The 25183-nt window shown below is 45.3% G+C and overlaps 1 protein-coding gene across 1 annotated transcript; it reads left to right on the forward strand.

The window, feature by feature from the left end:
* Positions 1-255: 255 nt before the first annotated feature.
* On the forward strand, positions 256-24650 carry nkd1 (NKD inhibitor of WNT signaling pathway 1). Its single transcript, XM_068741925.1, has 10 exons — positions 256-280; positions 403-435; positions 601-746; positions 17323-17380; positions 20305-20408; positions 20518-20613; positions 22085-22232; positions 23041-23122; positions 23463-23590; positions 24127-24650. The coding sequence occupies exons 1-10, from the start codon at positions 256-258 to the stop codon at positions 24648-24650; spliced, it is 1344 nt and encodes a 447-aa protein (XP_068598026.1).
* The last annotated feature ends 533 nt before the right edge of the window (positions 24651-25183 follow it).

The following is a 25183-nucleotide window of genomic DNA, read 5'->3' on the forward strand; positions in this document are numbered from 1 at the left end:
GCCTCCACACGTTTTGTCAATTGAGTGTTTTATTTTGAAAGTACAGACCGGAAATGGTGTACATATCTCTTTGATGGCGCTCTGGACCAAACGCTGGCACTTCAGTCCCAGTGAGCGCAGTCTGCTCTCGGTCTCCACGGACTCCGTCTGTCTGTCTGTCTGTCTGGATATCGCAGCCTGTGTCTTTCTTTTTTCTTGTTTAAATTTTGGATTATCTTCTTCTGATGCGTCCCAACTCCTACTCGGTGCACAGAAATGGGTAAACTGCACTCGAAACATGGTAAGTCCTCTTATTCATGTGTAAAAAAAAAAGAAAAAGAAAAATCACAGCCGGCGCTCATTTGGTGATTGCGTTACTTTAGTAACATTATTCACTGTCTTGTGACTTTGTTTTCTCTCAAGCCGCGATCTGTAAACCGAGGGAGAGTCCAGAAGGTAAGTCCTGTTCATTTTCCTGCCCAATAAAGACCAGCGCGCATTTAATCTTTGGACAGTTTGTGAACACTTTTCAGAGTTGGCTCTGACTGAAGATGGGCAGAATATAATCAACGCAAAAATAAAATAGTTTGTATCTGCTGATGATGCGCTTCTTTGTTTCAGGTGACAGTTTCGTAGTGAATGCGTGTTTGGCTCGAAAGGGAATCGACGATTGGCTCGTGAAGCAGAAATACTACTGCGCGGGTTCGCGCCCGGAGCAGCGGGATTGTCCGCGCAGGAGTACCGGTAACTGCGCGCTGGCTGCGCGGGTGAGTCCGACGCTGCGCACGAGGTGCGCCTCAGCCTGAAATGTTGATCAATGGACTCTTCTCTGCGCTTGTGCGTGTGTGTTTTCCCCAACCGTGCGCTCCCAGTGTTTTCACCGTGCACGAGGCTGCATTACTCTCAGTTGAAAATTGGCAACAGGGGCGTTGCTAGACATAAAGCTGGACAGGGGCAGTCCCCCCCCCCCCCCACTTGAATGACTGTTTATGAATTGTTCTTCAAAGAGCTGTATGAACTTCCCTTGACGCCGCCGCCACGCAGCGGTGGCACTGGAGCTCATCCCGTATTTAAACGCCAGGAAGGAGCGATGAGATCTGTTCTATTGCGTCTCTGTGAGGCAGCAGCAGCGTCGAATCAGACATCTGTAGGCGTTATCGCGGGATGGGGGTGCGACAGTTTGATGACGATGTACACCTTTAGTAGTTGGCCAGGCAACGGAACAAAGGGAAAAGTTTGTATCGGGGAAGGTAAACAGTTGTTGTTGTTTTTTGTGTCATTATCAGTGAAGCAGAGCTTTTACTGGGGCGCAGCAGATCAGCACGGGGCCTGTGCCCCAGTAACGTGTGTCGAGTGGCGCCTGTGATTTACACACACCTGGCACACTTCAAGCGAACCACAAAAATGCCTCAGATTTGCGTCTCTTAGTCTTTATTCCGTTTCTGTTATGCTGTCAGAATGAAACGTCAGATTGTAATGCTGCTTTGTTAGAACTCTCTTCTATTCCCGTTCCTGTAGGGCACGGGGGTTGATATCGTCTTGATCGCTCTGATCGGAGTTTTTTTTAAGGTAGATCAAGCCTGAACTAAAAGCATTGCAGTGTGACAAGCCTGGTGACGCGTGTGGTTTGTAAAGGCTTGGGGTGGGGGGGTGTTGGAGGTCGTGCTTGTTTCTGTTTTTTGACATTGCTGCAAACACTGTGCTGCTGTTATCAAGTGAGGAAATCCTTTGGAATTGCTTCAGAGAGCCTTAAGCTTTTTTCTTTTTTATTTAACGCTGCCTTTCTCAAAGGCAGAATCGGAGCCCGTAAAGACAAAAGCAAAATCAGTTCCTCCACCCACGATCCAGACGCTTTTGGGAGACATTCTTCCACTAGTATCTTTTAAATGCAGCCGAGAATCCGCCACCTCTTCCATTTGAACACATGAAAGCATCCTTCCGTAACATTATGCCGTGGAGTGTGATTTATCCTCTGCCATACTTGACAGTTTCCTTTTTAGTTGCTCACCATTTTCAAGAAAGCCATCATCATTAGCGTGGAGCTGCCTCGAGAAATAAAAACACGTCTCATCTTCCCTTCTCCCTCCCATTTACTTTTTACGATGATAAAACATTTGGTTTCGCAACATGTGCCAGTTTTGGTGTGGAGGTCATGTACAGATGCGCTTAAAGTGATTATCGTACAAGCAGGACGGAACATAGTTGGGATGCTAGAATCAATCAGCTGATGGCGTTGTAATTAATCGGCATGCCCGTTGGACAAGGCAAACATTATGCTCGGGGAAGTCTTAAGCAGCCGAAGTCTCTGCTGATTCCCGCCCAAGTCTGCTCTAAAGTCCACCATTGCTCTGCGGCGGAAGTTGTTTTTGATGAGAAGATGACTTATTTTAATCGACACCCCCCAGTCACTGTTATTGCATCTTGCATTCACATCTTATGAACGTTTCCCAAACCTGATTTTTGCCCAAAGTTGCAGCATACTTTCATGGAGTAACACACGCTCTGCGTCTCTGGGCTGTTTCCTGGGGATGGGTCAAGGCTGCCATCCAGTTTATGTGGCTTCCACAATTTGTGCAGCTTAAGCGTTTAGAACATGTTATTACTGTGCAATTACCTGATATTATTGCCACAAAAATATACTATTCTGTTGTTTGAAATATTTGTGCTCATCTTTCCCCGGCAGCGGCGTGTTTTAGCCCAGGATGGGAGAGGAGCCCCCCCCCCCCCCCCCAATGGAAGGGGTGTATGTTTATGAAAGTTAATGGAGCCTAGTTTGTATAAATAATTAAACTCTGTGCCGACTTCTAAACCTCAAGCTAAAATGAATAAAAGAAAAAAAAGGTGCTTCTGCCATCAATATTTATTTGAGGTCTTTTCTCTTTTCCTTAATGGTTTTAAAGTGTTTATACTTCATCTATAAATATGTTTTATTTATTCAGGCTTTAATCCTGGCTGTTAAAATGTTCACACACGGAGCTTCTGATGTCATGGCATTCAAACATCCAGCACTTCATTCAGGCTTTGGTTTCTGACTGGATGTTGAATCTTTTCACACCTGATGTGAGAAATCAGGACACATGAGCCGCGTTTCCAGCTCATCTTTACTCTGTGGCTCCGCTGTGGCAGGATGGTGTTAAGTTGCAAAGACTACTGTCAACTCATCCGTCCATCCACCCACTTCATTCGTCTCGTTTACACCCCGGACTCGTCGCCAGCACATCACAGGGCCAAACATAGACCGATAACCACACACTCACACACAGACACACACACCAACGGACAATTTGGAGTGATCAATTCAACTAGCTTTAATCATTTTTGCTAAATAGCTTCATGACGAAGACCCTTTTCTGTATATTGTTAATTAACATTTACATTTCCTTTCCTGTTAGATTCTGGTTGGTCTGGGCCAAACACAGGTTCAACAGATCTGACTTGACAGCTCTCCAATGTGGCTGACCCCCCCCCCCCCCCCCCCCCATTCTGTGTTTGCAACATTAATACACCAGTAACCACTGTCCAATACATCTTCTGTTCCTGGGTGGCTATCCGGAGAGTGTTGCTCTGCTCGGGGAAATCCTTCTAGCTTTCTGTACTGACAATTTTGCCGATCAATAAATGTGTCCTTTCATACTGTTGGCTTGCACTAAAGGAAAGTCGTTAGATATCAGTAGCTTTCTTATTGTCGAAAAACCCATCGGACTCTGTTCCTACTTTACATTTGTCACATGATCATGTGTAGAATTTCAACAAAAGTGTTTTATATTATTGCAAACAAATGTTTAATTTCACATCAATGCTGTCGTCGAAGAGTAAGACAAATGCTATGAGATCCCAACTCTTATTATAGATTTAATTCCACATATTAAATAGTAACTTTCCCCCTAAGGATTTACTTTAAAAGTTCCTGAATATTGAATGAGTCGTCTTCATGAATCTGGTAACTGTATTAGAATATTTGACTGAGAACAAAGCTGGAGCCAGTTTTGCTCTAAGGTGATACAGTGCACTGTAAAACATTTCAGTTTAAATTTACTGCAGTTGCCCAGCAGCTTCACCTGCAGTATTTATTACAATACATTTCTAGGAATACACATGCAAATCATTTACATACGCCCTGCAAAGTGGAACTTAAATTCTTCAGGTTTTGAGAATATTTGCGTTACCATAGGGACAGACAGACAGATGGACAAGAGTGACACTTTGTCTCCCTCGGGGGGCGGAGGCTGTGTTCGTGGCGATGGCCTCAACAGTGCAGCTCAGTCTGAGCAGGTTGGAGCCTGTCTCATTTTAAGATGTTAGTTCCCACAGTGTTCTTCCTCCTTCCTTCCCATGATGCTCAGGTGTTTACAGTTATGCTTTGCTGCGCATTCATGTAAATAATGGCTGCCTGGCTTTCATGCCATTATCACCTATCAATATTCTGGATCGCATTGCAGTGCATGTCCTTGTATGACATTAATATGACAGGCTTCCTTTAATTCCGGTACATCAGTAACAAAATGATTCCACGTGAAAATGTGGAATCAAAACGACTTTCCAAACCTTATTCTCTTTATGGACAATTCTGCCTTCATGCAAGGATTTGTTTTGGCAGAGCTGCCCATTTAAGTAGCTTGTGTTCATGAACGCTTCTAGAATTTACCTGGCGCAATGCACAGATTGACGGAAGCAGGTGGATCTGTGGGTCGCCACACATGAGTCGACGAACGTTCTCCCGTGTGTCCAGCATGATGTCTTCACCTCGCTACAAAACTGCTATGCTAAGTTCCCAACTCACGACTAAGATATTCACCAATGAATGAAACGCCTCTGATCAAAGACAATATTGATTATTGTGCTTTTGTCCCGTAAAAACGCTGCCCCTTTCCGGCCTTGCGATCCTCACTCCCACGCTATTTTTTTTTCTCTCCCCCCAGCCTCCATCTGCTTTTTTGAGTTTACGCTCTGGCCCTGTGTGTTGGTTGTGGTTGATGAAATGAGACGGCATTTGAAGTGGGCCATGCAGGGGAGGCGTTTGTGGTGACACTGATGGCTCCTCCTACTCATTGAAGTGCCATCCTGTGCCGCAAAACCCACCTCCGCTCTCCCCAAACCGATGCTCTCACAAAGGTTATATATTAATTTATTCAAACTGAGTTTCCAACAATTTGAAAGTTGCATCTGATGAGAGAATTCAACTCGAAACAGAATCACAATGAAACTTCGGCCCCCTTGTGTCGCAGTTGGCTGCTGGTTATTTGATTTTTTTTTTTAAAGGTAGAAAGGTTTTTTTTGGTATGTAAGTCTAAAGCTTTTAAACGCCTTCCCTCAGCCACCGAGTCTTGATGCAGGACACGGCAGGATTTGCGCTCCTTTGGTACTGCTTTTTCTCTTGTCACGCTCACAAAGCGAGAGCCCTTGTCTAGAAGCTGAAAGCAGCTTCCTCTTTCGTCTGCCTGTGCATTTTCTTTTCCCACCGGCTGGCCTCTTTTTGCGTGCTGTGTGACGTATGTACCTCTCCCACCGGGCTCCTACCCCCTCTGTGCTCCCAAGGGACCGAGGGCCCGTTGTTGCTCTTTGAAGAGGCTGGGAGAAAGGTTTGGTGCCAGGGTTGAAAGAGAAGAAAAGCTTTAGCTTTTGGGGAGGAGGGGGTAGCACCTGGTCATAGAGGGGCTCTGTGATTGATTGATTTATTTATTTTTCCCGATATTCCCCCCATGAGAAGATGGTGGAAATCAGGGGCTGACGTTAGCGTGGCTGGGGAAGGGCCGTTTGGAGGATGTGCGGGTGGCTTTAATGGGACATCTGGCATTGTATGTCAGACATTTCTAAAAGCTGGAGGAGTTTGTCCTGCGTGACAAAGCAGAGTGGATAACGCTTGCTGTGAATGGTACCTCCTGGACTTGTGTGAATGCGTGCTCGTGGTAAAGCTCTGCTGACATGCTGACATTTGATCATGTCTGTCTTTCTTTTGTGTGTGTGCTAAAGCGTGTCCTCTCCCTCTATAGGTGTGAAGATACACACACACACGTGTATATATATGTGTGTTTACAATGGGCAGTGTCATTTTCTAATTTGGTAAAGAAAGGGTCTTTCAATTCTCCAGAAATACTAATATACTAAAAAGCAGCTGTCACATGTTATCATATATGAACCTATTTTGCATTTCAATAGCTGGAGAGAAATGGTGTTTGTCAACTGATATGTCCAAATCTGTTCTTGTGCATGCGAGTGTGCAGTATGTCTGGAGTCAGCTGTATGGATGCAATCCAGAGATCAAAGGCTTGTGGGGGAATGTGCTCTAAATCTCAGGGGATTAGCAGCTGAGATTGTGCTTTGTTTTCCCCAAATGTATGCTTAGTTTGGAGTGATCGGTAGCTGTTGATCAAAGTGTCTCTCAACACTCGTTCACAGTTGCAGGCTGGCAAGGCTTTGTTCCACACCTGAGGGCGGCATTTCTTTCACAATTCGAATAAATTGTTGGCTGTTTATAGTGTTTCACAATTTCTTTTCAGCCTAAGATTGAAATCATCTCTGATATGTGTGTACGCGTTAACGTTCCGGAGGTAATGTTTAAAATGCTTGCATGGCATTTCTTGTGATAGGTGTGTAGCAAAAAAAAAAAAGATCTGACTCAAATAGCCCCATCTAGTGCTTCTAATGCCATTTGCAGGGATCTACCGTGCCTGAATCAAAGCCACCAATCAGAGCCGGGGGGGGGGTGGTGTCTGATGAAACACAAATCCTCCTAAGCCCCTCCCCACAGAGGAAGTTGCTGTGGTTCAGAGAGTGAGCATGTCTGATTGATACTCTATCAGACACTCCTCCTGGCTCTGATTGGTGGTTCAGATCACAATCAACTAAGTGTCAACATTGACTCAACTTGTATGCCTTTATATGAGATGCTAAAAGTACAATTTGAACACTTAATATCACTTACAAATCTTACACCCAGCTGTAACTGTGCATCTTTAATTCAAAATCCTTACTGTTGCTAAAATTCTGCATTCACGCTAAAGCTAACAAGCTAGTTAACGTTACATTTGTCTTCTAGTTAATCTCCAGACTTACTGACAAGCTGATGCTGCATGTGGCAGCGCATGATACATAGATTAACAGGAAGCTAACCCCTATTTGATATGATTAGATCTTGGAGCAGCAGCCAAATTCATGAGTAGAATATAGAAAATGTACTAAAACTGTTTAGATATTTTTTGTGTGTGTGATTGTTTAATATTCTTTCATTGCTCTGGCTAGAATCGCAGGAAGCTCTGCCTCTGCAAGGGCGATTGTCCTTTTCCTCTTCAAATGGACCACATGAATCTTTTACCTTCGAATTTTCCGACAGAAACATTAAATGTGAGAAATATTTGTTAAAAGTTAAGGACGTTCAATGGGGATGTCTGAGAAAGGTAACCGGGGGCCCCTGTGGTGGCTCTGAGCTTTCTGTGCCCATTTTAATCGCCCACTTAAAAGTGTTTAAACCCTGAATAATTTGCTCTTGTTTGTTTATCGAGCTTCCCTGTGGGTTGCGCTCTGGCCTGTGCAGTGAGTGCTGAATAATTTGACTCGGCACTCGGTGTGGTTCTCACATAGATTGAGCTCAACATCACCACAAAGCTCTCATGAGAGCGTGTACATGCAAAAGACTGTAAATGTGCGCTTGTGCACCACGATGCACAGAGACACGCAGAGATTCACACAATTAGCCATTTGTTTCCCATGATATTTAAATCATTGCTAACAGACGGGGTGTCGGCATGACTCTCTTCTTGTCATGGGAAACTGCAATGATGCCTGTAAAACTTCCTCGTGTCTTGTCGTTATAGTCACCCTTCATGCTTTTGCGACCATGGCCCTAAGGCCGCCTGGGGTAGAGGGAATGGAGGAAGTAGATTTAGGTAAACGGAGCTGGAATAGCATTGTGCCTCCTGCAGACAGGCATGGCTCTTCCAGCTTTCCTGTAGTGCCAGGACTGGAAGAGGTTTGAATTGTCTGTGAGGGGATGTTTTGGTGGAAGGAAAGCTAAACAGGAGATTGGCCCAAGCTGATCTGACAGGCTACATATACAGGCTACATATACTACTTTGAAAATAAGCTTTTCAGCAACCCGCTCCACCTCAAGTTCATTACAGCTAGCAGTGATACCGGCCACTGCGTCCAGTAAACTAGAAATAGAAGCCTACTCCTGGCACCAGCGTGCTTGTATATGCTTGTTGAAGTGTCTATTTCGGCTGCTATGTTTAGTTTAAAAGTTGAAACACTCTGTAATTACAGAAACACAGTTAAAGGGTCATATACAGTATGAGGGCCGTTTGGAGGGAGGTGGTTTGTGGCTGGAATGCTCCAAGTATGAAGTGCTATTGTCTGTGTGTGTGTGTGTGTGTGTCTGCATGTGAATGTATGGACATTGTGTGTGAAAATGTAAAGAGTCCGTACAAATGGCCACCTTCCCGTTATGGTCATTGACTTCCTGTCAACGTGCACGTGGCGTTCTATCGATTGCGATTTTGTTCTAAATTGATTTGTTCTGGTATCTCGACTTTGAGTTTCTGTCATTGTGTACACTGGGCTGGATCACGTCTAGACGGTAGACCCCCAAATGCAAACCTGACTTCGTACAAAACTGTAAGAGTAGCTCATTTGTGCAACACATTGAAGAAAAGACTTGATTTTAAGAATTCTGAGTCTTCCGAGTCTCTAACTGTTTAGGCGATGCAATGTTTTGACTTTTTCAACTGGAAACTATGGAACTGTCACGGATCGGTCGTCTTGGCATGACTATGTACTATGACATCGTCGGGTTGCTGTACTGTACTGTAGCAGCTGATGGGCATTTTTCCCCTTTTCATGTGTTGAGTGGTTGAAGTGGCTTTCTCTTTCTTGCTGCCCTTGAGATAGACTTCCTGACTGAAGTCTTCTCCCTCCTGCACTCTGCAGCACTTTGAGACTGGCGTCTGAAGCCGTCCAGATGATTGAAGGACTGTCTGTCCTCAACAAGGGCTTTTGACGTATTGCCAACCGGTTGCCTTAAGTTTTCCATCATATTTTAACCGTGATGACACACATGCTCGCTCTGAGCCCACGTCCACCTCTGCAGGACTTCTTTGCCCAGGAAGTTAATGTTTCCTGAGCAAACTAATTTCATCCTTGATGGGTGAGCTATCCTATTGCTGTGCTAACCACACACGCTTTTGGATTTGAGGTGTCTCATTTTGCAAGACTCTCTCTTTTTCCTTTCTCTCCTCTTTTTCTCATTCTTTAGTTTTACTCTGAATTTGTAGGGCCATAGTGTTTCGAGTTGTTACTCTTGGCAGGGCGGAGACCACCTGTAAATCAAGGCCAAGCGACAGGCTGTCTCCATTCTCCTCCAAACCATAGCTTCCCCTTGGGAATGCAAGGTCCCAGCGTGGAGTTCTTTGCCTGGTGGAGAATGTGCTTTCAAGATTCACCTCTAGCTCAGATTCCCCCATTAACTCTCTCTGACTCCCAAAGTAACTTGAGGATGAAAACAGAAGTGGATGTGCCCAGGCTGCCTGCTCATAGTTTACAGTGTGTTCCTGATTCAGATTTGACAATAATGAATTTTTAATCGCAGATGTTCTCTTAATTTCTCGATGAAAATTTAAAACAAAGCGATTGTTAGTGACTTGTAGCTGAAGACACTCCTGTTGCTCTTTAAGACAAATGAACCAGCACTGCTAAAAATAGTTCGTTAGTTATTTAGTTAGAACATTTGTGATTAAGGTCCAGTCTTTTTCTCCTTTAAAAAATAAAGAAATAAGGCTCCCTGTGACCCGCCCGTGATAAGGTTTTGATAAACAGTGTGTTAAATGGTCATTGCTATGGTTTTATGTTTTTCAAAAGCTAATAGTCTGTTACATTGAGTAACAGGTAGGCTTTTATCGCCCAAGGGGCTGGCTGAGTTGTAAATGCTTATCTTTGCAGGTGTAAAAGTTTTGTAAATGGACCATTAAAGGGCAGTCCAAGTCCACACATAAAACACAATAAGGGAGGAGGGGAGGGAGATTACTTCAGATCAGCGTCTTACTAAAGTGTAGAGATGAGGGCTGTAAATCCGTGCTAATATTCCACTGAACCTTGCAGCCTTTGATGTGTGTGTGTGAGGTTGTGTGACTGGCAGTGTTTGCTATATAAACCTGTCTTGGAGAAATGAGCTGTGTTTCTGCACTATCGCTCTGAGAAATGACGACATTCAATCAAAGCGCTTGTGCGGTGCATTAAAAATAAAGAGGAGAAAGACATTTGGGGTTATACAGCAATTCCACGGATGCATGGTCGTACACTACACTTTCAATTTAGTGTCATAGAGTTCATTCATACAGACATACAGTATAATCTGAGTACTATAGGGTGCACATTGGCACAGATACTCTATGTGCAGGGCTTGTGTGTGTGTGTGTGTGTGTGTGTGTGGGGGGGGGGGGGTTGCATGATCTCTCTCACAATCTCAACGTGGTTAGCCCTCTGGCATGTGCTGCCTCTTCATGCCTGTCCAGTCGTGGTGCTGCTGACCATCTTACTTCATGGAAAAGCTTCCTGCATCTTGCCTGATGGTGGACGACAACAAATCATTTCTTTCTTGGGGTGGATGGGGAGGAGCGGGTGTGATGGGGTGTCAGGCGTGACATCGGCTGAAAACGTTCCTGTTTGACGTCTTCCAGACATCAAATAACAATTTAGCCTCCATTTGCCGGCAAACTTGAAGGACTTAATCAATTATCTATGCTCTTTGTCGCCCGCTCCACTTAAGTGTTGCTGTTTTTGTAGTGATGGTGAAAATAGTCAAAGGGGCTGTGATGCAATGGAGAAAGCTTTAGTGGTCATTTGGGGCTTTTGTGTGGTTTTAAATTGTATGTTATAACCACTTGATATATTGCACAACTTCCTTTTTAGACAGACACCCTTAAATCTGAGTATTTCTTTTTTTGCATAGTTGCCTAGGTAATGATGCTGAATGCACTGTAAGCTGCTTCTGATTAAAAGCTATTTTTTTGGTAACAGTTTATTTGAACTCGACATCAAACGATTTACAGCCTGTGACCTCTAAAACAGTCATTGTAAAAGTGTTTGTAAAAGTCAAACACAGCAGATACGATTTCCTCTTGGCTCTGAAGTTTGCACACGAGAGCAGTTTTATGCATTTTTGCTTTAAAGCTCCAACGCTTTAGAAAACATCTGCTGGACTCGTAGGAAATTCTGGAAACTACTTCAATAAGTCACACGATGAAGGCCTGATAGTTTGTTGTAAAAAAGAAAAAAAGCCAATTAGATTTGTTTTGTTTGATTGCGGACGCATTCATTTCCCATGCCTCTCGAGCTGTATGACCTGCGTGACAATTGGCCTCAACTCTGCTCCCATCGTAAATGTTACCGTCTCCCATCAGATTTGCTGCGCTGTCTGATTATCTGAGATCTTTATTTCATGTGTGAAGCCTGAGCCGCTTTGAAGCCTCACTTAGAGGCGAAGCGCCACTTCACTACCTCACATCAACAGTATCTTGGCTCCATCGTTGAGCGTCATGTTTTACTGCGACATGGTGTTTGGAACGAGGCTGTTTAATGTTTCTGGAAGGTGAGGAGAACTCCAGCGTGAAGAACCGCAGAAGAGTGAACTTGGGTTCAAACTGCTGTCTGCCGATGATTTGCGGTCCATTAAGTTTGGATCTGCTCTTCACACATATTGCAAAAACAGGCTCTGCTCCAGGCTGCCAGCGTTGTGCTGCTCGCTCCATTGAAACTGCCTCCGGTGTATCTGTTTACTCTTTGGCATTGTGGAGGGGGGGTGGGGGGGTTGGTATTTCCTCTCGAGATCTCCTGTGAGTAACACTATACTTGAAAGCTCATTCGCAGCTTTAAATCTAATGAGCTTTTGTTGTTGTTGTCCGATACCTTGGGATTAACCTTGGAGCTGTAGGTCATTTTGGCCATTTTCTGTTCATAAACTTAAGCTGATGTTTGCTATCCAGGCAAGACTTAATTAGTCAAAACATTTTTGTTTACAAAAGACAGGGATCTCTTAATATCTTGCCCCTTTCCATTTTATGAGACGACTAGTACTTTAGTTATAACCTTTACATGGCATCGTTTATCACTTTCTGTAGGTGTGGGTGGCTCTGACTCGACTGTCAGAGATCTTAGCTATCTTCTGTCTGAAAGGCCCGGGGGGTGGGGGGGGTCACACGTTAGGGCGCCATCGTTCGTCTCCCTTGTTTCTGTCTTGCTGCCTGTCCCACCCACTTGGCTGAGTGACCCTTCATGTGTGTGAGTGTGCAGCGCTGCTCCGAACATCGCAGTCATGAAGGTGTTTCACTTGCAATGGCTTGGAGAGCGAACCGGAGGCAACCAGACAGTCCTAATGAGATTTCTCCTGGGTTTTGATGGAGTGCCAGTAGCTCTGCCATTGCTCTCGCGGCCTGCAGCCCCCCCCACCCCGATCCCTGGCGCAGGATCAGGGGGAGCTGTCGTCGGCTGCGTAAATTGCCAGTCTGTGTGGCAGGTCGCCGAGGCCGACAGCATCGAGACTTAAAGGTTTCACTGGACTTTCCTGCAGTTACGAGCACACGTTAACATACCCTCTTGATTTCAGACAGTAGGTTAAATCAGAAAATCTGTCAACCCAGAGTAAGGAAGACACGAGGGGCAACTCTGTGTCTTAACTCACCGTTTGTGTGGCACCATGCTCTTGCTGCCCTCTTCAAACATTTCCAACCTACCGGTAATACAGGAGAGGTCAGCTGAGGCTTTATTCCTCGTCGCGGTGATCAAGCACAGCTACCGGTCTGCTCATTTAAAATTATCACACTATTAATATCCGAGCGGTTTGCTGCCTTCTAAACACAATGACCAACACCATTAATATTAATGATACATTTTTAAAATGTACAGCAACCTCCCTTTCATTTTCATTTACCATACCAGTATGCTGCCTCACTGAGTTCATCATGTTCATGTGTTCATTCATCAATTCATTATTTAGTCTACTGGCTACTAAGGACAAAATAGAAACACATTATTTTCAACATTTCCCGGGGCCAGAAGTGATCTTTGTTTTGCTTCTAAAACCTGAAGACTCTCTTACCAGCAAATGTTGGACAGTTTTGAATAAAAGATCAAGATGATTAATCAAACTGTTATTGCTATTGTTCATCTGAGCATCAAATTCATTTTGTTTGAGTGGGTCAGTGATGAGTTTTGCCAAATGGTTCAAAAGTGGAAACAACCAGCCTTTCAGGCGATGGTGATGGAGGTGGGATGTCATGGGGCTGCGCTGTAGTACAGTAATAAATCACTGTCTGTGGAACACATAGGAGTCACACAGCTCTGTTTATTCAAAATGTTCTGAGAGACCAGGCTGCTGCTTAAAGCAGAAATGCTTTATGGTCTGATGTCCACAGAACATTTCACTTCATGTCTGGAAAAATGTTTTAGCTGGTCTCAAGTGCGGCAGAAAGATGTTTGTGGCCCGACCCAGGACCTCAGACCGAACCCTGCTGAGGTTTGGGGGAGGGACGCTTTACATCGTATATTTAATTCAACGTTTTGAACCATTTCATGCAGAAATACGCAGTGCCTGAAAGTACAAACACAATGTTCAGCAGCGATACATACAAGATTTGACTCGTATAGTGTTGATTTTTGATCATTAAGGCCAGTATTAGTGACTCCCTTTTTATGAATCCATCTTGGTTGAGTTACTGTGGATGCAAGGTGGATTAGCACCGGTCTTAAATCTACAGTCGGCAAGACTGACATGTGAGCATGTCAAACCGGCGCCGACATACTTTCATGTGCCTTGACATTGCCATCGATCTACAAGAGAACATTAAGGAGTTAAGATTTTCAACAACAACCAATATGGTGCGTGTAGGTAGGTTAAACACGATGCACCTAGTGAAGAGAAGATAAGGGAGTGCTCTGCAGTTGTGTTGGAGGCTATGAAGCGTGAGGGAGAGTGTTTCACCTTTTCACTTTTTTTGCAGCCGATCCCCTACTCCGCAGCACGTCAGCGTCTCTAAGCTCTCCTGAAGCTCAGTTTTGTATGAAATGTGCTCATAATATGGATTAAATGTCTGCATCTGTTTGACTTTTTGACTCTGAGCATAAATTGGCCTTTTGCTTGAAACTTTGAATGTGCACAGCCTCCAGGTCCTTCCACAATTTACAGCTATCTGTTCACTATCAACGGCAACAGCCCCGGACAAACGTCTCCTCACCCCTCCATGTTGCAGGAAATAGAATCTTTCTTTTCACACGTACACCACCATGTGAATCATTATCCATTAAGGTGTTCAGGCAGTTGACATCAACATTACCATAGTCGGCATGGAAAGGCACACATGTTCCTAATCAGAATTGGTTTTCAGATTTCCTAACTCCTTGCAAATATTACATCATCTGAGCCTAATTCTGTCTAATTAGTTAAAAAATCAGTTTAGCGGAGGGGAGTCTTGTATTGCAGTATTTTGAGAAAATCCACTTTGAGCTCTTTCATTTTAAAACTGATTAAAATTACGCTGGGGACTGTCTTCGCGTGGGCAGCCGGGTACGATATTTAATGCTGTTACTCTCTGAAAAATGATCTTTGGCGTAAAGAAAATGCTTTGCATTTGTATCTTGTAGAAAAAAAAGTGACTATTTTCTGGTGGGAAAACGGGAAACTCAGAAAGAAGCATTCCTTGTTTTTTAGGACTCCATGTTATCTTTTAACTCAAAACAATGTTATCAATGACTGCCAACAGCAGAAAACAGAGACTGGGCTCTGTGATGGTGTCATCGAGTCCGTCGGGTTAGAGAAGCTATAGCAGAACAGATAAATCAGAATATTATCACTGCAGACGCTAAAAGAAATACAGTACTCCCATTCTCACATACCTTCTTCATATCCTTGCAACTTAAAAGGATCCTTAATAGGTTGGGAAGAGAACTGTTAAAAAATAATTGCCATATGAGGTGCAAAGATAGATGCACTTGTCAGAGATGACAAGAAATATGACTTGCTTGTGCTTCCCTTTGTGTTAGTGATTTCTCACAAGAGGAGGAGGGTGTGTGTGTGTGCGTGTGTGTGTGTGTGTGTGTGTAACAGTCTGGGATATTTTATACACTGACCACAGCAAACCCCAGGGTAACCCTAGAGGATTAATAATATGACTCCCATCCATCACCACAGACAACAGCCAATTAGCAAATTCTTCTTCTCCACGTTCTCATGTCACGGGACCATTTATCAAGAAAATCAAACAAACAAAAACAAAATAAAATGGCGGTTCTGTGTGTGTGTGTGTGTGCTTGTGAGTGAGGAATTGAAGGAATGTCTATTGCGGAGTGATTTTATTTTACAGTGAGGCTGTGTAAAAACGGAGGTGTGGATTTTCCCACAGTATTAAAGCCCATTCAGACAGGCCATGTGGGAATGGGCCAGTGCGTTCAAACCAGCGCCCCTTTGTGACAGTCCTGCTGAACAGCTTTTAATATGACAGAAAGACAACACATGTGCGCATTGACAGCGTGGAACGGTTCCACGCTCGATGGTTTCTCTTAAGGGCAACACGAGAGAACCCAACCATAATACTGCAATCAGAATTTTAGTCAGTGAGGCCCTAACACGTTGAAATAAACCCAAATCAAGTTTCCTGAAACTTTAACGGTAACAAATAGCGTTTCCAGTTTGCCACTCATCAGTCATTCCGCATTTCACGTGAGAAATGGGTCAGGAAAACAAAGTCCTCCAGATATTAGACGGACCGCGGTGAAACCCTCAGGACCGTGAGTCTAAATCGGAGCACGCCGTTTAGCCGTTCCTACCGGCAACCGGCACGCAGGGCTTTTTCCACGGAGATCATGCAATAGCTCGAGCGAGGCCTCTTCTCCTCGCCGCCTGTGTTTATTTACACCGAACAAGCTGACGTAACACGAGCTGCACAAGCGAGAGGTGGGCTCTTTGACACAGCAGGTACACTTTCACGCAGAGGTTGACTTTATAAACAAGTCAAACGCAATCACTCGTCTTCCGTCGCAGGACGTTTGATCTCTTCATCTGCATTGACTTGCCTTTGTTGCACTGAACTAAACACCGGCGGCGTAAACGCTGTGTATTTAAAATAAATAAAAAAAGTGTGTCTTACAATGCACAAGCAACAACAACTGTTTTTGTTTTGTTATGCAGCAGTGCTTTGGGAAAAAAAAAACATGATGAAGACAATATTTACTGTTCAGTTGCTAAGTGCTGCTGACGCATCGTTCATTGTTGAAATGTCACGTCCCCTCCCTGTCCTGCTGCTCCGTCATTGTTACGACCTCTGCTCTGGTCTAAGGTGGCACGACCTTCAACTTTGTAGCGTCGAGGCCCAATAACAGGGCCCGCCTTGAACACACTGTGCGAGCAGGGCTCCTGGGTTCTGGGCTCCTGCTTTGGGGTATCAGCCCATTAGTCTGATAGGCAGCCAGCCAGATAGTCTGTGTCTCTGCATTGGCTTCCTGAGACCACCCACAGCACTGTGGCCTGGTCGGATGGTGCTATCTGACCCCTCCTACCTCCCTGGATTACACAGAAATCCCCACTTGGGTTGTCACAGCCTCGCCTCTAACACGCACAGAAATATTGATTTGAAAACAAAAAAAACTATAGTTTTATAATCTGGAACTCTCGTATGTTCTGTCTCGGCAGAGTCCTGAGGACAGAAACTTAATGTTATGGTTGTTTTCGTGCAGAATGCTGAGTCCAGGGAAGGATCTCTCAGCGTGTAAGGGCGTGTGCATGTATTTTGTGCTTGTCAGCTTGCGAGTAATGGTTTTTCAGCCAGATGACTTTAATGCCATGTGGATGGATACCTGAGCCCAGCCCACAGGATCACATGTCCCTCCAGCCCGTATCGGTATGCAGAAAGAGACAGGACTGCCGGCGGGGGGGGGGGGGGGGGGGGTGCTGATGAAAACGGCCCGCTGAACGTATTGCTGCGGCGGTAGCCTCGCACAGAAATAGCCCTACTACAGCGGCCTTTCTCAGAACTCCCTGCAGGGCCGGCCGCAGATGCTTCTTTCATAGTTTTGGTTCTGACTGCCAGGCTTATGCTAAGTTTGTTTTACATCCAGCGATTACCGTCCTCTTAAATGTTTTGCTGCTGTTTAAACTCAGCGCACAGTTGTCAAAACCTTGTTCGTATATATAGATGTGTAAACGCTGTAATTTGGATTCGGGCATGCCGAGCTGTGTTGGGAAGCTGCACTGTGGATTAGCGCTGTTTAAGAAGTTTGTTTTTATATGACAAAAATACAATACTTCTCTGTAATATGACTTGAAATGTCATACACTGTATGCTATTCTTTTTTCTATGTCTCCAGCACTCCATGAATGAAGCATGCGCAGAGAGAACAGGGGATGGACACTACCGCCTGGAAGGTAGGCCCTTTGTTCGTCTTCATCATCACCAGCGCTTGTCATTGGTTTTACTCCAGTTTATCTTGATTTTAGGAAAACCAGCCAAAAACAATCAACCTTCCCAGTTGCCCTTCCAGATATTTAAGTGGTTCTTTTTCCAATGTTCATCCTCACCAATCTTTTAGTCCCAACATTGTGCTTCCTAGATCTCCTTTACCTTCCCCTCCAGCCTCTCCACCTCCATCTCTCCTCTCCAATGTGACGTGATCCTCCATCCCTCCCAATTACGGAGGGGGTTGGACTTTAGATGGAGAGACGAGGAGTTCACCGAACCACCGCAGATTTTAGAAGCTTTGTAGAGAATCTTCTCTTATACCCCCACCCCCCCTCCCCACCCCCCTGATCCACTGGATTAAAGGGACAACGTAGAAAGCTGAGCTCAGGATGAACCTGAGACTGGGTCGAGGTTGTCCTCCTTCTGAAACAGATGCTGCTCATTAGAACGGGCTGCTCTGCTCATTCTCAGTCATTAAAAGGTTGGAGGACAAAATGAGGACAGATCTCATCTATAGCTGGACAAAAGAAGCCATTCTATAAAATGTGCGGTTGAAAACACTAAACTGTCATAAATTGGGTCTCGGTCATGAAGGATGGGACGTTATTTTTGCTCCCCTGCTTTGGAATGCAGGAAAGGTTGAGCGGAGGTGTCGGGAGCTTTTTGAAAATGGTGTCAGTTTGGACATTTACTTCATAAGCCAGATGTGGAAACAGCATTTATTAATAGGAAGCAAGCTTCTTTTTGGTCTGAAGTAGTGGCATAAAGCCAGTGCATTGCTCATGAGAACTTCAGTGACGGCTGAAGGAGGAGAAAATATGACGAGCAGCACAAAGCCCATTCCATCCCAAAATAGTCTCAGTCCCAGCACTGAGCTGTCTGAACGTATTAGGGGGGACAGACCCACTGCTACAGTTGTCCATCATAGCTGGTGCGCTCGCTAACGGTGTTGGACAGCCCTCCCGGTCTGCCTTTGGTGCTGCATGTATATATGGACGCTGGAACGGGCTTGGTTTGGATGGGGCCTGCCTCAGCTGCCCCCCCACGCCCCTCAGATCTGATGTGCAGCCAATCCCCCGGATCAGCTCCTCTCATGAAGGGCCGATTTATATCTTGTGGGCTTGGGAGTGATAGCAGATTAGTGCTACTCCTCCTGGCGTTTCATTAGCTCAAAGATAAGCATCTCCCCACCATATTGAACCTGCTCAGGAACAGATTTGCCCTCACACACAATGTTCCCTTTGAACACCTCCGATGATCAAACAGTGGGACCCCAAATGCTACCCCTCTCCAAAAAGTTGGTAAAAGCTCCCTGGAATGAAGCCTTTCATTTATGGCATTTCCCCCCTGCCCATGGATGAGGCAGGTCTGCTTTGATCTGCTTTTGGATCAAGAGGAAAGAAATTGGGCTGTTGTGTTTGCTGCGCTGGCGAGAAAACAAACACTGTTTCAGATTTGACTTGACTTCATTAATTAGTGATTCTGCCTTACAGCCGGTCTGATCTTCTTCCAAGAGGTTTGAAAACGGGACTTCAAAGTGTGACAGGAGGAGAGCGGATCACTGAGAAGGGGGGGTGGTCGTTCTGAGGGTTTATGGGTGTGTGTGCGCGGCCAGCGGGACCGTGATTGGATGAAGATTGGGTTGATGCTCAAAGCCCGCCTAGCTGTAAAAATGCACTTAAATATTTGTGTGGAAGGTGTCTTAGAGGCTCCACGTGTGCCCCTTCCCAATCTTAAATGAGTAAATGGTGACCGACTGAGGTTATCTATCAGCGCTACACATCTGGGCTAAGTTCCAACACTGAAACTGAAGGGTCAAACTCAACACTGACAGTTGTATTAGTTTGGTCGTCCAGCTTGTGATGTAAAAATGCATGGACTATAAGTTTCACCCCTGCATAATAAAGTCAAAGGCTACATGCATTTCTTGTTTTTGATTGTTAAAATAGATACTACGAGCTCTTTATTTCACATGAACATTAGTTCAAGTCACTCACTCAGAGAGCAGCGCGAGGAAATGATCGCTGGCGTCTGCCGGCAGGTCCCCAGTTTAAGTCTATCTGACAGATTAGTGCTCTCCCTGGATCTGTCTGCCTGAATGCTAACGCACAATGAATGTCACTCTGTGAACCGATGAGCTCTGCGGCACTGAGCCGGGGACTCGGGGGTCTCCTATAGGCCTTTTGATGTTCACTTGCTGTTTCTGATCCGCCATTTATATACCCCAATGCCACCTAATATGCTGTCATGTTTTAGACACGTTAATATCATTCAGTTTCATGTTTGACATCCCCGCTCAGTGAGAACCCAGTGGGAAATATATATACTGCAGCTTGGAGCTTAAGTGTGCCTAATGGAACAACTTTTGCCATTTGAGAATCTCTGTCATAGTTCCAGCGCTTTTTCTTTTTGACATTTTGGATTCCAGCTCCTCGCTTTATGTGACTACGTTGATTCAACAGCACGTCTATGGCACAGTGAGCGCCATCTTCTGAATCTGGCTCACATCTGTATTCAGTACACCAAACAAATTCGGTGCATTAGAGCGGCTGAACAAGAAAATGTAGGTAGTAAGTTCTGATTTACAGCCTGCAACAAGGCATTGTCCTGCAGTGTCTTAAAAATAAAAACAATAAGACAAGATAAGATGAGCAGCTTTATTGTAATATTCAATTCAACGGCAATGATCTTAGTATTAGTATTAAAGCACATTTACGATATGAATCAGATTAAAACCAGGAACACTTGAATGTGTGTCGCATCTAAACTCGGACGTAGGATCTTACAAGCAGCACTTGAATGCAACTGTCCTCACGTTTGGCTGCACCCAACGTTTCCATCCTCAGGCGTTCTCTTTTATCTTTGTGTGTGTGTGTGTGTATTGCTGCAGTGGCTTTGCCCCCAGAGAAGACTGACAGCTGTTGTGTGGAGGAGAAGATGCAGGAGCGGGATGGCCACTCTCCCACAACGCCACAGAAACAGCTCCAGTTTGAAGTGAGTGTCAATGCCAAGCAGGACATTTATTACTTTCACGCCGGATGAAACTCGGCCAGCGGCACCATAAATTGGATGTTGTGGATGGATCGTTGCTGTGCTCTTTCAGGAGTTGGAATGTGCTGTGTCTGTGGAGGAGGATAACAGGCAGGAGTGGACGTTCACCCTCTACGACTTTGACAACAGCGGCAAAGTCACCAGAGAGGTAATCATTGTGCATAGACGACCAGGAAGTGCGTTATAGCTGCAGTACGAATTAAAATGCATTTATAGTTCACTTGCTTGCAGACCTATTCCAAGAATATTGTAGTAATGAAACGGAAAAATTTCTGGATGCCAAAGATGCGTGCTACAAATGTCTTGGTCAGTAGCTTGCAGCTATCACATAGCCCCCTTTGAGGTAAGAGAAGGAATCAGTTGCTTCCTGGGACAACCTTGTTCTCGTATTTCTACACAAGTGCTTTGTTGCTTACGTTTGCCTGGTACAGATCTGAGTGAACATCGAGAAAGGCCTGTGCTTTTTGACAACAACTTGAAAAAGCACAAGTTGGTTGGCTGTGCAGTTTTTCTTTTGGCATTGCCTGTGGCTCCATGGCTCATGAGATGTCAGGCGGTGGCTTGGAGGGGGGAAATAAAAGCTTTCTGTTCCAACTCTTTTCTTTTCAACCCTTCACACAAATAAAGCTTTTATTTTATTTCTATTTTTTCTTTTTTCTTTTTCTTTTTTACAGTGTGTCTTGCTTTAACCACTATGAGAAAGCCGTCCGTGAAGGATTCAGAATAATCCTTTTTTGTTAGTGAGCCGGCAACATTCCCGGCAGTTCTGCTGCAGAAGCTCTGTCACCGTCATGTGCGTTTATAATATCTCAACAGTAATGAGATAGTGGAAGAGTATTTTTGTTTTTTATCTGTACCAGGTGAATTTCTAATGGACAATTAGAAAATTGAAAGTCATTAGCACAGTATGGTGCACAAAAACACTCATCAGTGCAAAATATAACTTCTAAACTGCCACGAGAGACTCCGTTATAGTACATGCAAATTAAGTTTTTACCTTGTTAATTAAAAAAAAAGCATTGCTGCAAATAATCATCCCCCCCCCCCCCCTCTGTTAATATAGCTTTCCATCTCTGATTCCTCAGTTCCCTGGGTTCTAACTGGCCTGAAGTCAGATCTTTGTAAAGGCCCCCAGTTGCATGGAAATAGTGCATTCATTAGAATGTATTGGTTCTTTTGCAAAAAGTAATTTTAGGAGACTCCGAGGGACTAAATTGACAGTGAAGTGCTCACACAAGCAGTAGCACGACTCGTGTTGACATCCTAGTCGGCTTCTGCTGCTCCTGCCAAGACGTTTCTCGTCATGAATTTATAACTTGCTTTTACTCCACAACTGATCGCTTGGAAGGCTGAACTAGAACAACTGACATCCGTGTGTTGTTCCTCTTCACTATGACTGACAGTTTTCAATTCATAGCTAGCATGAAGTTTGTTTTAATGCACAAAGATATATATTGAATTCAAAGAATGCAGTGATATAGTCTCCTCTTCTCCTTTTATACTCCATTTGCTCACCAAGGATTTTTTTTGCTTTATCATCAGTTGATTGTCGTATTTCTGGTGCAGAAGCTGAAAATCCAAAAGTCGAGGTTATACTAAACTGCGCTCATATCCCGTAGGACATCACCAGCCTGCTCCACACCATCTACGAGGTTGTGGACGCGTCCGTCAACCACTCACCCAGCAGCAGCAAGACTCTGAGGGTCAAGCTTTCTGTTGCTCCTGACTCCAGCCAGCGGTGGAGGAGTTGCATACAAGGTGCCGCAGGTAAAGCGTGCATGAAGGGGGCGGAGGGGGAACGAGGGCATTTTGGGGTCCCATCTTGAGCTTCCTGCTCTCAGCTCATCCAGAGATGTGTTTTGATGCATGCTGGAGCTTTGTTCCTCCTCACTGTCTCTGTATCGCTCCATCTCTCCCACTCAATGGGTTTCATTTTTAATGATGGGGGGGGTGACAGTGCTACGAGAGGGCCCCCCCTCCCCCAGTGCCTTCAAATACTGTGAAAGAAACCTTAAGAGATGTGCCAAGTTCTTTTGATAACCACAGCCATTTTTCTTTTCTCCAAAGTTCTCTTTTTTCCCCCTCTCCCTCTCTCTTCTCCCCCCCTTCATAGAGCTGCTGGGAAAATATAGTTGCGTTCAACTTAACTTTTCTCACCGACGACTTTATAAACAAGTAGTCATGAGAAAAACACCTCAAAAATGATATATTCCCGTGTGTTTGCGTCCCATTATTCCGGCTATAAATATCCATCAAGAGATTCAAACAGACGGAGCTTTGAAAATATAGTTGGTTGTTTCCACGCTAATTTCAAGCTGCATCAGATCGCGTGTCCTTAATAAACTATTTCTGAAGTCTGCGTGTTTTTATTTACACACCGTGCCTTATAAGAGGCAGCGAGTTGGAAATAGAACAAATGAAGCGTTGTTGTTTTCCCTTTTCTATAGATCTTCAAAGTAAATCCCCCCCCCCCCCAAATCAAAGGTTGCTTTCTTCAGAGGCATTTGCGACTGTTGTTGCGTGTGTGTTTGTCGTTGCGGCTGCTCTGTGATAATAGCCTTTCACACGTTCACAGATATGTCCCACCCCCGAGAGAAAAGCGACAAGTGCATAGAAGATCCCAAGAGTGCTGACAAGAAGACTCGAGCACTTCTGAGGTAAACCCAATTCCTAGCTCAGCCTCTGCTGTTGAAGACTGGAGCGTGTTATTATCATCATTATCATATTTTTATGTACTGTAACTCATTACAGCATCAACTTTTTGAAGCTAGAACTTTTGCATGAATGTCTTGCAGTAGTTGTTTATGAAGGATGCATGCTTGTGTCTGAATGAGGCTACCACTGCCTTAAGTAGCATTTAACACGCCCTCTTGCGGCGCTATCCAGCTATCACGGTTGCTTCTAGTACATTACGCGAGTATTTTCTTCAAACACTTAACATACTGAGCCTCTCTGGCCAAACTGCTACCTAATGAGAGGTGCCGCTTGTGTCCACAGGCGCCACCACAGCGACCACCACACCCAGCAAGGCTGCCAGCGCCACTGTGTGGATGAGAACCTGGAACGCCGCAACCACTACTTGGACCTGGCAGGCATTGAAAACTACACGTCTCGCTTTGGAGCTGGTGAGTGGACTATGGCCATGGGTGCAAAATAGGAGGGCGGTGGGGGGGGGGGGGGCAGGCTGTGGCCTTTTGAAGCTACATCCAGGGCCCGTTATTACTGCGCCACCTGCTTGGAACCATTAGTTGGAACTAGTAGTCCGCTGCACACCTTGCCAGTAGCAACATCTGGGCTCAAGCAAGCATAATGCATCAAGTGTTCAAGGCGAAAGCCCATCAATAGAACAGGCTGTTTTGAAGTGAAGTATTAGGTCTAATAAGCCGCAGCCTTGATCTGACAGTCAGCGATGACATGTAGTTATTTTAATGTGGGTCCTGCTAGGAAGGTGCTAACAGAGATGTGCTCTGTGTCGCATTGTGTCAGCGTTATACACATGAATAAAGAACATGAAGTGAAGCTGCCAGAATATTGTCGAGGCTCTCAGCTGTTGGCGCCGCACTCTGCAGATAATTGCTTGTTATTGCTCCGTAGCCTTGAAGTGTGTCGATGATGTTGTCTTCTCGGGTAAAATAAACCTGTGCGTCTGTCTCCCTCGCAGCCCCTGCCACTGAACCCATGAAGGCCGACCCTCAGACCCGTACATCCAACCAGACTCGCTCTCGCTCTCATGAACCAGAAAACGGCCACTCCCACTCCCACTCCCATCACCACCGCTTGCACACTGTGGAAACCATCCATCCCACCCCGCGTGCACGAGGCCAAGACTCAGGGAAACATGCCATACGTTCCCCTAAGAGCCATCGCCGTACACCTCCCGCACAGACTAGTGGCCGGGTGATGAGAAGCCGGGGTGCCCCTCCTCCCCCGGCACTACCCAGCCAGACCCTCCCTCACCAGTCCGCAGCACCCTACCGCAAGCACAAGCAGCGGTCCAAGGAAAGCCATGGCTACAGGGCCTCAGGCCCTGCGCTGGCGCCCAGACCAGTGGTGGAGAAAGAGCATGCTAGAGACCTGCCGAGGGTTCTGCTGTACGAGGGCGCCCTGGCACAAATGGTGCAGCGGCATGAGCATCACCACCACCATGAACACCACCACCACTATCACCACTTTTACCAGTCCTGAATAGACCCCTGCAGCTGTACAGAACCCAGCCATGCCAGCAGACTAGCCCTTCTTACACAGCGTCTTCAAGACGGGACTGTTGCTCTTGGGGTGGGGGTGTCCTCTTTCTTTCTCTGAGCTGAGTAGCTCTAGAGAAAGCAGTGAACTGAAGTCTATTCAAAGGAGTGAGCCATCGAGGTGACGGAACAGGATATGATTTTGATGTGTTAAAAATGTGACCCACAAATAGGTGACTTAAGAAGCCGTTATTAGCCATTAGCAGCAAACTCAAAGAAGAACCAAATGTCTTCCGACGGGGAGGCAGAGTGGAGGTCCAGGGACACCTATCCCGTCACACGGACACGTTCAACCACTATATGACGAGGACAGTAAATGATTATTAGCAATGTTAGTAAACAGTTTGCAAAGATAATGCATAACGCGTGCATGCGCACCATCTCAAAAGTGAGCCGTTGTGCAACGAAACAAAGGTGCTATGGAGAAGGATTCTGGTCTTCGGTGGGGCGCAGTTCTGCAAGCTCTGTGTGAAAAGC

The sequence above is a fragment of the Brachionichthys hirsutus genome, chromosome 1 (genome assembly GCF_040956055.1).
Source record: "Brachionichthys hirsutus isolate HB-005 chromosome 1, CSIRO-AGI_Bhir_v1, whole genome shotgun sequence".
NCBI classification, from domain to species: domain Eukaryota; kingdom Metazoa; phylum Chordata; class Actinopteri; order Lophiiformes; family Brachionichthyidae; genus Brachionichthys; species Brachionichthys hirsutus.

What these genes read in the sequence shown, in the direction of transcription:
- nkd1 (XM_068741925.1), top strand. Translation starts at nt 256, where the DNA reads ATGGGTAAACTGCACTCGAAACATG. An exon ending in TAAACTGCACTCGAAACATG is followed by an intron (nt 281 to 402) that starts GTAAGTCCTCTT and finishes TTTTCTCTCAAG; the next exon opens with CCGCGATCTGTAAACCGAGG. An exon ending in GCGGCAAAGTCACCAGAGAG is followed by an intron (nt 20,614 to 22,084) that starts GTAATCATTGTG and finishes CATATCCCGTAG; the next exon opens with GACATCACCAGCCTGCTCCA.